The sequence below is a fragment of the Aedes aegypti genome, chromosome 2 (genome assembly GCF_002204515.2).
Source record: "Aedes aegypti strain LVP_AGWG chromosome 2, AaegL5.0 Primary Assembly, whole genome shotgun sequence".
Classification (NCBI taxonomy): Eukaryota; Metazoa; Arthropoda; class Insecta; order Diptera; family Culicidae; genus Aedes; species Aedes aegypti.
In genome coordinates this window covers 221,066,542-221,080,099 of record NC_035108.1, presented here as the reverse complement: position 1 = coordinate 221,080,099, position 13,558 = coordinate 221,066,542, and the positions used below count along the sequence as shown (strand labels likewise).

Sequence of the window (13,558 nt, the reverse complement as noted above, 5' to 3'; positions counted from 1 at the left end):
ATTAACTGTAAGCTCAAAGAATCCAATCTTTTTAACGGTAGCTCTAGATAACTATAAGGAACATCCGATTAAAATTTTGTAAAAATATATATCCAATATTGGCTGATATATTCCCGATCATGATTTGGAATTTGACGAATAAAGAAAAATTAAAAACTCAAAATACAGCAGATATTTAAATTATTAAAACTACTATTATTTTGAGCGATTTCACCTGGTGCTAAACTTTTTAGCCGGTAGTGTGAAAATTTTCAAATCTTGTGATAATAGAATTGGGTATATTTGTAATTCACTGCCAAAATTTCATGCCGATTGCTCATATGGAGACATCTTTACAGCATGCCAAAGTTGAGCATTTTGTATGAAAATCGGCTTTCACTACTATTATTCTGCACACAACTGTACCTCTATAGAATAACAAAGCATTTGATGCTTCATATTCAAATATAGAAAATTTGAAATATTTCAGAATTCAAGCCCTCCTCTAAAAACAATCTATTCTACGATCATTATTTATCATTTAATCATAATGCAATCATTTAACTGCAATGATAACTGAGATACCAGGACGTATTTCAAAAATATAAGACATACATTTTTAAGAAGGAGTGCAAAATCAATCATATTTTCAACCGCATCAACAATCAAAGTTATTCCGGAAATTAAATTTCATAGAAATCATAGAAATTACGTTAATAGAGGTTTCAGTGTACTTTGTTCAAATCTGAAATGCAACAGTATATATGAACAATCCCTAAATAATTGTTATTACTCTAGTTGAAAAAATCTTAATATAAATAATTTTACATCTTAAAACAAAAATAAAGCAAGCCTAGTTCCGTAAAAAGCACCCATGTAATCTCATTTCCAGAATAATTCCACTCTCCTCAGCAAGTTCATTGCATCTAAACAAAATGATAAAAAAGGCTTTCCTCTCGCCGGTTCAGCATCGGATAAGAGAGTAATAAGCGCCCAGATACGTTGAGCAATTGGCGCCAACCGGACGCGTTTCAGGTGTTTCTCGTCGTAAGTGAGTTCATACCCCGAACGGAGAACTGCCTTCCGAGTAGTGTGTCCGTCCGAGAAGAGATGTTATAGCCGATACTTGTGACTGCAATCTTTTACAAATCGATCGTTTCGCCAATTGGACGTGTTTTGGCCTTGCTCTTTAATATCCTATCTCTCTGATTGTTATTCGGTTCATTATAAATGCGAACCATACGACTGTTACCATATTAGTTCGTCTCAGTGTCTCTGCTGTTTAATAGATCGTGCAAATAGCTGAATCCAGTTAGCAGATAGGTGACAAAAAGTGTGATTCGTGAAAGCTTTTAAAATTCTGAAATAATGAATTTCATTTGCTACTGATGGTTTTGCTAAAAATTTTAATGAAATCGCAAAAGTGGTACTGTGTAATAACGACGGAAGTGATCTTTGTGATAAGAAAGTGCAGGAAGTTTTCTTGGAGAGTTTCTTAGTCAATACAATTGACGGAGAGTGCACAGCTTAGAAAAAGCAAAAAAAAAAGTCAACCAGCAAATATGGATGCTGGAGATTGGTATCTGACGGTGGCGCTGTTGCTATTCCGATTAGGTAAGTTTAATTAGACGTTTTATCACATGTCACACCATACCTTGTATGTTACTCACTTGTTGATGTGTGCATAGAGATTATCCAAGCCAACAAAACAACATAGTAAAAGTATTTCAATGAGAGGAGCTTGTTCGACCTAGGGGATAAAGAATCAGAAAATAATAAACCACGACACATAGGGTGAAGAACTATTTGGGCATCTTCATGATTCACTTTGGTACCAGGGGGGGTTTCTTGACGGAATTCCCTAGTAGCACACATGTTATAATTAAGGCAGAATAACTCTTATACAACCAGATCTGGTTATATAAGAGTTATTCTGCTTCAATTATAACATGTGTGCTACTCGGGTTGTTTAAAACTTGGCAACAAGAAGCATTTTAGTATGCCGCATATTGTGCCCAAATATAAGCACAATAGCGCTTTAAAAACCCCTCTGCCGAAGTGAATCGAAAGTGCCAAGAATTGGATCCGACTCCTATCCACTTCCTTGTGAAGTAGCAACTTCAGAGCAATATTTTGGACCTCTTAATGCTCTGCTAACAAATTACTGCTAACTGAAAATATGAATGATCAGCTATGTTATAACTGTTCACAATTTAGATGAGAATATCTAACTTTAAGTCATATTTAACAAAACCACTTTCTAGAGTGCCAAAACTAATCGTTAGTGGATCACATAAGAACAGCAAATCATAACAAAACAATGAAAAGACCTACGGTTGACCTTTTAACGTAAATCAGACGATATTTACCTTAACTACCATTTTGATTAAAATTTTGGACTGCTTAGAATCCCGGACAGTCTACATTTTATGTAAAACACACAACATTTTTCAATATTTTCCAGTTAATCATAGAATTGGCACATATCACAGATTGATGTACTGTGTAAGCGTTTTGGTCAGTTATACTTCAATAAGGCCTTAAAAGTATAAAAAGTAATTAAAACATTTTTTGTACATGAAATTGCTCAAGCCACTTGTATCAGTAGTTGCGCTAAAGACAAAATTGACAATAAGTTGGAAAAATATTTGATAGTCTCAGAAAAGGCATGAATGTTAAAGCATCAACACAAATTCAATTTAATCGTTCTTCCGTTAGCAGTTTAGGATGACCGATATGTATACACCCCTATTCTTGTTAACGCTCGAATGCTCTTTCGATCGAAACCCATTTTGCATTCCCGTTTACGCCAGCGAAATCAAGTGGGCCGTGGATTCGAACGAATAGGATTCGATCGAAAGTTGGATCCGCCGTAAACAAGAATGAGGGTGATAGATTGCGGCTTACATTTACTAAGCCATGGTACAAATCTTAAGGGCCGTCTATAAACTACGTAAGAGATTATGAGAGGTGGGGGTTTGAGATTTCTTACGCGCCATCCTTTTTTTTCATACAAAAAACCTAACTAGGGTGGGAGAATCGTTTGGCCTTACGTTGAAGTTGAAATACGTGTATCTGTCAAAGGATACAAGCTCCAGTGGAATTGAATTGTATTTATTTATTTTTATTCCACTAAACAGCTTGAAAATTTATTATCAGAGCCGTAGTAAGTATTGCCTCATTGCACCGCCATGTGAGCGCCCCTTACTCAAACTTCATTTTTTATTGTGTAAGTTTTCGTAAACAAATTCGGAAAAGTATTTGAATGTCTAGGGCTACTTATGAAAAAAAAAAAAAAAAAAAAGATTAACCGAAAGTTTTTTTTAAGGAATAACTGTCTTCCGGGCTGCTTTCATGATTTAAGAATCTGAAGATATTTTGAGTAAATTGATATCAAAACTATTGTTCATATGACCAGAGTAATCTTCTGTCAAAATTTCAGCAAAATTCATACTCTTGAAAAGCTAATTGTAAACATTTCAGATACATTTATTTGTTCATTAGTTTTAACTCATTTGTCTTATGTTCCAAAATAAATTTGCAGCTTATCTCTGAAATGCTATCAGTCTAACGGTTACCTTTTCTGCTTCATCAGCTGAAGGTCATTGGTTCAATCCCAGGCCCGTCCCTTTCGTCGTACTTTGTAGTTGTATCCTTTCACTTGCTTCTATCTACCACTCTTAATATATCACAGTTGATCTATCACAGTTCATAGCATTTGCTAGAACCCGAGACGGACATAAATAAACCGTTTCCCTACGCTTACATTCTTTCATCATTATAGCACGCCTTTCTTTACTTACGCCTGATACATAGGCAGTCTGCTAACCAAATCAGCAAGCCTCTCTGCCATAAACATCACCCCACCCCTTCACACTTCCCGTATGAACTGGCGTAGACGCAGTGGCATATACGGTCTACCGTGGGAGCCAGTTTAATGCATCATAGAGACGAACCAGCCAAGGGCTGAAAGTCTCTTTAATAAAGAAAATTCAAGAAAAAAATCATTTAATGCATCATCAATTCCTCCCCCTTCCCCTCATTGGTCTGCATTCTGACGTGACAGACACCATTGTTGCCTAAAAATAGAAGATCACCAGCACTTATACACTGAGAGTGTCTGTTAGTCCCAAGCCGTCATCTGGTTGGTTCCTTGTGTAAGTGCAGTTGATCTGGCGATACTAAAGTAGCAACGGGCGGCTTATCAAGCTCAAGCTCAATGCTATCAATAAATAATATTTCGTTGACATAAAAACACGGGACCACAGCAGAATATGTTGAATGAAATGTTTCCTCTTTGAATCATACAATAAAAAAGTGGCATAGAGAATTTACGTAAACAATGGAACGAATATTAATTTCTAAGAAATACTCAAATATATCAAAATTGTCTAATGAAATTATGCCAAGAATCTCTAGAATCTGCATCAAAAATAGCAAACTTATGTTGTCATAAGTCAATAAAAACTTGAAATGTTACGAAGAGTTCGGTACGGATTTTCAGGAATTTTTATGAATGAACAATAATTTTTGTGAATTTAAACGGTTATCAGTCTGTGATTAAGGACTATGAGGAACTAGATTTGGCAAATAAAGTCCTGTATCTTTTTTATTAGCTTTATTTGCACCCTTCAAAAAATATTGCGTTTTGAGAATAGGCTAAATAATTATTGTACCAAGAGTGGAATAAAAAAAAAACAAATTTCCATCCCCTTTGGTGATTTTTCTTTACGTAATTTCGAAATACGCAATGACTTTTTATCATGTACGAGAATTTCATTCAGAAACCTATCATGTTTATATCTACATGTTTGAAGCTGTAGCATATACGCATCTTCTATCGCCCTTTCTAAATATGTATCTCTAGAAATTTCAACATGTGCGTCACGCAATTTAGCGCCCGTTGAAGCCTGGCGCACTTGGTGGGGGCCAACCTACGGCATTGTAGAAGTAAATAATGCTGACGCTTGCTGTGACGAACCATTCAAAATTTGTTGAATAAATAGCTAAACGCAACATTCCTAAAACTGTCAGGATGAAAGCGTGGTTATCATATTTTACTCATATGAAATGAAAAAAAATACTCGATTGGCTGGACCATCACAGAACACTTTTATGCCGACATTGAAGTATATGTTGAATAAAGTAGCCTTTTGCAAGTCTACACTTATAGTGTCGAACCATTCAAAGTTGTTTAATTACAAAAATAAAAGTAAGAGGAAAGGGTTGTTTAAAAAAAAATAGCGAAATATTAATAATTTATGAATAAGAGTTCATGCTGACACTCACATGATACTATGACGACATTCATAGTTTGTTGAAAAATCATATTTACGTCCCACCGTTGTAAAGATGAAATGTGCAGTCTTACATGTTTTACAGATTTATAACAAAAGCATGAAACGAGCTCACCAATTGACCTTTCATCCTTGACTGAGGAGTCACAATCCACTTTCAGCTTCACTTAACGCATACAGACTAACTGAGAAATTAATCAGTCTGGAGGCGGGAGAAAAATAACACTTTTGCTTTTCATGCAAAAACTTGCTCTTATGACACTATACACAAAAACACGAAAAAACAACACCAACGAGGCACAGAACTGACTCGTTTACTCGAGCCATCTCAAAGCACTCCTTTCTCGAAGTGCACTGCCCGAAAACTGAAAAAAAAACCACTCTGGCGAAGCGAAACCCGAACCCACTTGCTGGACTCCTCGAATCCGATAAAAAAAACGATTGAACAAATTTTCTTGACAAAAATTTAAAAACCAAACACGAAACCACTTAATTATAAGATCGATTCCCGCAACGAGCATGAATTTTATACATGAGTAACATAACAAAAAGTAATGAACAGATCTAGTGACAGAATTAATAGCTTGTAAAATTTTATAGAGGATTCTCACATAAATTACAAGGAAAACTAGAGCAGAATTCTAACAAAATATTGAGCAGAATTGTTACAAAATATTTAGTAGCATTTCCCAGAATCCGGGAAATTATCCTTGGAAAGGTTCTCACACAGTCTTTCATTTCCATAATGAATTTCTTATAGAATTCTAAACGGGATAAACATCTTCATATCCTGAAACAGAATTTTGAAATGTGTCTTAGGTGAGATTCTGACGGAATCCTGAGTAAAATTCCCAAAGAACCCTGAGATGAATTCTCGCAAACTCTAGGCAATTATTCTAAGAAACCCCTGGACAGGTTTTTCTAATAATAATTGATGAGATTTTAACAAAGTTTCCTAACAATGTATGATAGAATTATGAGAAATATTATTTTAAAGTTCAGGACTACTTTCTCTCATGGTTCAGGGCATAATTATAAGAATCTTAAGATTGGTTATGCCGTAATCATAAGCACGATTCTCACAAAATATTCGGCATAATTATCATAGAAGCAAGTACCTTTTTACAATTTCTTCAGGAGATTTTTTTTTTTTTTTAATTATGTTGAACTCATCAAAAATTTTAAAATATAGCTGCCTTAAAAGAATAATTTGGCCCACCGCAAAATATTGTTTTAGAAATTTGTTCCACAATTATAACAGGTTGGGTAGGCCTGGTATAAGGCCAACCAAATTTAGTACTGCACCATTTAATTGTACTGGAGTTTGCATCCTTTGACAATGTAATGATTTGCGATTGGAAATCATAGAACTTGTGGAAATGTCAATGAATGAAGAGTAATATGACGTAATATGACCAGGGCTAATTTTGAAATATGCACATTAGAGACCTCCTGGGAATTCCTCGTGTCGAAACGCCGAATATTATTGCATGTACTTAGCATTTAATCAAAGATTCGTTCCAAAACTTCTCAAAGAAGTGATGTTTCTCAGGGCTTATCCAGCGATTCTTCCACAGATTTCAGAAATTTCTCCAGAGATTCTCCCGGAAATTTATTAAAAGCTACTTTTATGATCATTCAGAATTTATTTAGTATAAGCAACCTTGACTGATTTCTTACAGGCTTTCTTTAGCAATTCTTCAACAGGCTCTTAAAAAAATATCCAGGGAAATCATCCATGATTTCTTTTGGAATATCTCCAAGGAGATACTGAGGTTTCTCCATTTAAATTTAAATCTATTTTCAACTGCGTACTGTGATCAGAGAAAAATGCTTTTCTTGACCATTTCTTGCAAGAATTTTCCCAAATATCGAAATAGGTGATTGCATTTCTTTTCAAGTGCAAGGTCCTCAATAGCCATCAATTATGCTGACCGATATTAATTTATTTTTTGCTGTGTAGACAGTTTTCGAGCTTCGGCTGCGGACCAAAATCCGAACAGGCTAAAAATCCGTACACTTGCAAAAAGTAGCCGTTTTATGAAGTGTACGGATACCCGACTAGAGGCTTGTAACAAAAATAAAATAAAACGGTATCAGAATATGATATGCATATCATATTATGACATAATTTTGTGAGGCTACGTTATCCACAGAACATTTTGAAACAAAAATGTAACATAAAGTGTTTACTTCTTTTGAAAATATTTTTTGTTAAATTTTAACAACTTTATAACAAAATCAAATACATACTTACGCATTTCAATAAAATACAATATTGGAATCGGACCATGTAACCTTTTGATAAATATTAACTAAATGAAGATAAAAATGAGTAACTTTTTTCATTTGAGGAAACAGGTTTCCAAACTATCCAAGCAATCAAGAATGTTTTGATAATCATGTAATTTTTGACTAATTCCAAGTGATTAAAGATTGACTCGTTCCGACGTAATACAATTTGAAATTGCTTGTTTAACTACAAATTATACATTTTTCTGTCAGTTGCACTAAGTATCATGCTTTGTTTGAATTGTCATATTATTTTTCAAAAAGCTTGTAGCTGATTGAGTTACCCCGTATATTAGACAGTATTATAATTTTAATACTTTGGATCAAACATTATAACTTGGTTTGATATGTTTTTGAAAGAATTAAAACACATTTTATTATGTTTATATTACTATTAATATAGTTTTTGTTATGATTTGAACATCCTGCATCAAGTTTTTAACAACCTATGCTCGAAAAAAAACCTTAGAACGTAATAATATGTGTTGATATAATTTTGTTTTGTACCCTTAGTCGAGTATAGATTTATTTCGTAGGTGTACGGATTTCAGTCCCGCACAGTAAATAAAGAAGTCGTAGTAACCGACGTGAAACCTCTACCAGTTCGCGATAAATGTCTGAATATAAAACACTACACTCCTAAATGAAGTTACATAAAATCAGGCACACCATATGTGTTATTCTCATATATAGAGAAAAATCGATTTTGTGCTACATTTTATTTTATTTTAAATATTACGACTCACAGATATATTTAATATTGTGGAGCTTCTTTAAGCACAGCAGAAGATAAATTAATACCGGCCGATGTTCGTAAGTGAATCGGATCACATCTTTTTTACTGCTACTTAAGTTTTCCATAAATCATGACGTATGATCCAGTGGGATTTCGATTTCATTGAACGGTTAACAATTTCGCAGTGTGTCAGATGTCAGATGTGAGATCTTTGAATTCTTTATAAATCAAGGTTTGTAATAATTTTCATAACAATCGCTTGCGGAACTGCTTCGCTTTCGAAGTTGAGTAGAAGTGAAGCGAAATCTGTTCATTATCAATGAGTTTTATAGAAAATTTCATTAAATGACTTATAAAAATCAGTAATAAAATTCTTCCCCAAAATCATAAGTAATACTTGCGAATTTCAACAATATTTGTTGTGGCGCCAAATCATAATTATTTCTTAAGATTCAATTAAGGTTTTTTTGCCTCAGTGTGCTCTATTCCCTTAAAACGTAAACGTATTCTATCAAAGAAAATGTCACAAAAAAAACGAGTAACAATACAATTCTATCGATTACTAGACCTCGATTTTTAGCACTCATCGGCTCGTTTTAACGTTTAAAATAATTAATTGAACTCATTTCCGACGGAGCAGATGCGCTGCTAAAACGACGTGATATTGCAATTCTCGGGCTCAGTATCATAAGGGCGTAACTGCAATGTTCGATTTCTTTTCATCGATTTTCTCTTTAAATAATTACTCCACCGGGCAATTGTTTTCAACCGCTGTAAATAAATCAGTAGAAAGTACTTATCATTCTCCATCATACCAGGTTCGTCACACTCGGGCTCAGATTGTGTACCACTTCTAGTACTGCATTTGGTCCCTCGGTAGAACAAAAAATACTAAAGTTTGACAGATCGCAGTACACTTTTCACGGCATTCTAGATTACCCTACGAACCATAAAATTTTGGGAAACTGCAAGGGACATCGAGGTCTTTAATTTGTCTTTGATCATACTATATCGTGGAGTGTTACGACAATCGATTGATTTTTGTGTACTGATCCAACGTGATACTTAACGCGAGAATTTCATTTTTGCTGTGTGTGGTCAAAAAAGCTCAATTATGTACGAATCGTACTCAATTTTGTGTAACTTCGTTTAACATTTATAAGGTTTAATCACCGCATGACTTTAATATTATGAAAATTCATTGGCTTTTCTCGGTGAATGCAATACTGTACTCAGAGTGAAAGGGAGTAACGAAAGTAATGAAATGACAAGATGGATAGAATCGCAAGCGAGCGACGAGAGAAATGAATAGAAGTTGAAAATTTGTTTTTAACAACTTCGTATAAGCATATAACTATATACATATTACAAAAATCGTACGATACGGCAAGTCCTGCACTTGATGGTGATTGTAACTCACGATATGTACATGCAATGAATTATTTTTCTGTTTTATTAGGTGCCTTCCATATACCACGCCCAATATTGAACCTCTCTGTAGAAGAGCATGGACATTTTGTTAATGTGTACATTGCTGGTTCAATTTTTTGTGTGATCGATTCAATTACGAATCAATTCGCTTGTCACCATATAAATATAGTTAACTTAATAATTTTTCATAGTTGATTTGGCTACACCAAATCAAACCAAGAAGAAAAATTCTTTCGACACTGAGGAAATGCGTGCAGCAGTGTTGGCCATAATCTTCGATTTAAAATTAAAATTACTTTTACTTCAAATCTTTTAACTGAAATACAGATTATTTAACGGTTTACCTTTTTTTTTGACTGTTTTGCAATCGTCAGAAATTGAAAACTTTTACCAAAATTTAAAATATCATTAAAACAAATGTAAACAAATGATTTTAATTCGAAGAAATCATTTCAACAAATACAGAGGCGAATGACACTAGTTAAAACCTCTATGATAAATAATAATAATAATGTCAACAAACAAATATGAGATTCCGAATTTCATGAATAACTGAAGGATTTAATGTTTGATTGATTGGATCAAGTTTGAATAATTGATTCTAATTTTTCGTTTGTCAAATCAAAGAATGTGCACGTTGACATTTCATTAACCTCCACCCTCCTGCCCGAGAACTGTCCACGTGATATATGGACGTCTCCTATCGGTTATCTGACTGTGATTACATTTGGTATCCAAAATTGTTTCGAAAAGAATGATATTTAAAAAATAACGGAAATCAGACGGACTGTAGTTGAATTTGGCTTAATTCTATTGGTATAATTGTTTTATCAGCTATAGATCAATTGTGAAGATAATCCTTATCCTAGCGATTTGAAATTTTATCTAATTTCAATAACAGGATGTACCTGTCTGACTGCTTACAGCACATGTCGACCAATGTTTACGCAGAGTTATCGCGATTCGGATTTTCTTAAAAGGTGTGTGCAAAATTTTACTGCTGTTTAACGCTACCGCAATTTTTTATCGACACAAGTCTATGGGAATAAATGATTAGTCACATGTTTTATCAGAAAAACTCCGTTCATTGGCGTGTTCTTATCTCTTTATGAATTAAAAAAATCGAACCCACCTATGTCGTACCATGCAGTTGTGACTTAACACCTTCTTTATCCATTCTGTTTCCAGTCGGATTGATCAATGGGTCAACGGTAGCATCGGAGGAGCCACATTTGCTAGGAACTGTTCTCACAGAGGAGCTCAATGTCGAAGAGGAGAAAGCTGCAAATGTTACATCCGTGGATTTTCGCAACCAGGAAGCATCAACAGTTGGTCATCAAATAAAGGGAGACGTAGGTAAGCGTCAAGAAAACGCTTTTTGTGGTAGTGTGATTTGATAACCTCATGTTTTCTTCCAGAATCTTCAACAATCAGCGTGCTCCAAACGACAAGTCTGCGGGATATTCATACAGTAACTCCAACAATGGATCTGATCACTATTATTTGGTACGTGGCTACATTGATAGCTCTGATATCGTTCTTCGTGGTAATGGCATGCGCAGACACGAATAGGTGCTTCACCCCAAAGCCACCGGAAGTAGAAATTCCTGTACCTCCAACGCCAGCTCCATCATACCGGCTGTTTGCTCCGCCAAGCTATGAATCCGTCATCGAAAAGAGGCCTGATAGTATCTTCATCATACCGATTGATGACTACAATAGACGAGAACAGTTCACTGATCTTCTAGTGGCAAATCTTTCCGACGTTATGGAACCTGTGGAGCCGTCTGCCAATGTTCGAAGTGAAAGTGTGGAAACTAGTGGTGATCCTCGCCGATCTAGGAATTCATTGTCAATTACTGTATGAAGTTCAAAAGGATCAGAAATGCTCAAGAAGCTCAGGATTAAAGTACACGAATGCATTGTAAAGTGGAGCGAATACAGTTTTTCCACAAGAGAAATTATGTTATATCCATATTTTCCAATAGTGATGATTCTAAATAGTTGAGCAGATGCATAGTTCTGGCAAAGCCTTGTGAATGATTGGTGTGACAACAAACTGAAGAATGTTCTAATCTAATTTTTGTGAAACCAAAAACTAGTGTTTAATCGAGAATATGAGAATACGAAGCGTTTGAAACAAATGACTAGGAAGATAATAATTCAAAAATGTTGTGACTTTATTGAAAATTCATTCTTTAACCTTTTAGTCAACAACTCTTCCCAGTCATGCAATGAATCAATCATGAGCATCAGACAGCAGTGGAACATAAATGTGATCTGATCAAACTATTGGAAAAGCTGTATTTGACAGTGGACACTTCACAGTGAGGCAAGAAATGTCGGGAACGATGATTTGGCGTACATCGAGAAACACATTTCACAAAGGTGACCTGTGCAGTCGATATTAGTCGCAATATATTTGCGCAATGCGTCACGATCGTTCGCGCACAAGTATACGCTAATCGGGTGCGATTCGAAATTATCTTGTGTTGATAATGATGAACGATAACTGGTTTTCCCGCAACTGAATGCAGTATTAGTGCAGAATTCTGTTTATAAGACATGACTGATCGCGGTGAGCCGTAATCACGACAGCGACAATCATTTTAATTGCTAATTAGTTTACACACCCCCACGACTGACTATCTAGACGATTTTGAATGTAAGATGTGATAATACATGTTTTGATTAAGAATAGTTATATGATGTATTGTACTTAGAAATAAGTGACGAAAGGCAATGAAAACAATGTGCATTAATAACCAAGCAGTTGTGTGTGATTTATTTTGAAGAGTTACTTGTTTATAGACGTACTGCAATAAGATTCCAAACAACGGGGATTTTCAATGATACTATCCATCATCTGGGATTTTTCTATAATTCTAACTTAATGGTACAAAAGATATTTTACTTGTTCAAATTTGTTGAGTACCACAGCGTTTTCAGCGACTACTTTTTGTTATCGTTAGTATTTAAGAATTTTCAAATTAATTTTGACTAAATCATTACATTTTTTTATTAGTATCATTTTACACATTACATTCATTTATTATATCTTAGTGTTCTGTGTTAGACAACACTATCATCCTAATTTGGTAAAACAAATTTAAGATTTTATTAACATTTTGTTCCATGTTCCAACTCATTGGTACTATACCAGGGAGGAAGCTTCAGAATCCTTTTCAAAATTCTATTTTGAATTCTCTGCAAAGCTTTTTTCCTGGTATTACAACAGCTAGTCCATATTGGTACAGCATACAACTTGCGCTTAAGACAAAGTTTTGATTTTCTATTAATAAGGGGATAGAAACATTTTACATATTTATTACATTTGGCTTGAATGCCCTCAATGTGATTTTTGAAAGTTAAATTCTTATCTAGCGTTAGCTCTAGATACTAAAATTCATCTGACCAATTTATTGGAACCCCTCTCATCGTGACAACATGTCTACTTGAAGGTTTCAAATAAGGAGCTTTTGGTTTATGTGGGAATATTATTAGTTGAGTTTTGGAAGCAGGAGGAGAAATTTTCCATTTTTGCATGTAGGAAGAAAAAATATCCAAACTCATTTGCAATCTCCTACAGATGACACGCAGGATTCGTCCTTTGGCGGAGAGGCCTGTGTCATCCGCAAACAAGGATTTTTGACATCCCTGAGGTAACTCAGGTAAGTTAGATGTAAAAATATTGTATAATATTGGTCCCAAAATGCTGCCTTGAGGAACACCAGCTCTTACAGGAAGTCTTTCAGATCTGGAGTTCTGATAATTAACCTGAATTGTACGATTTGACCCATAATTTTGAGTTATTCTAACAATG

General features: G+C 34.7%; 1 protein-coding gene across 1 annotated transcript; it reads left to right on the top strand.

The window, feature by feature from the left end:
• The first annotated feature begins 971 nt into the window (after positions 1-971).
• On the top strand, positions 972-12,504 carry LOC5567703. Its single transcript, XM_001651819.2, has 3 exons — positions 972-1,593; positions 10,924-11,091; positions 11,154-12,504. Exons 1-3 carry the CDS (start codon positions 1,542-1,544, stop codon positions 11,600-11,602), a joined length of 669 nt encoding a protein of 222 aa, XP_001651869.2. The 5' UTR covers positions 972-1,541; the 3' UTR covers positions 11,603-12,504.
• Positions 12,505-13,558: the final 1,054 nt, after the last annotated feature.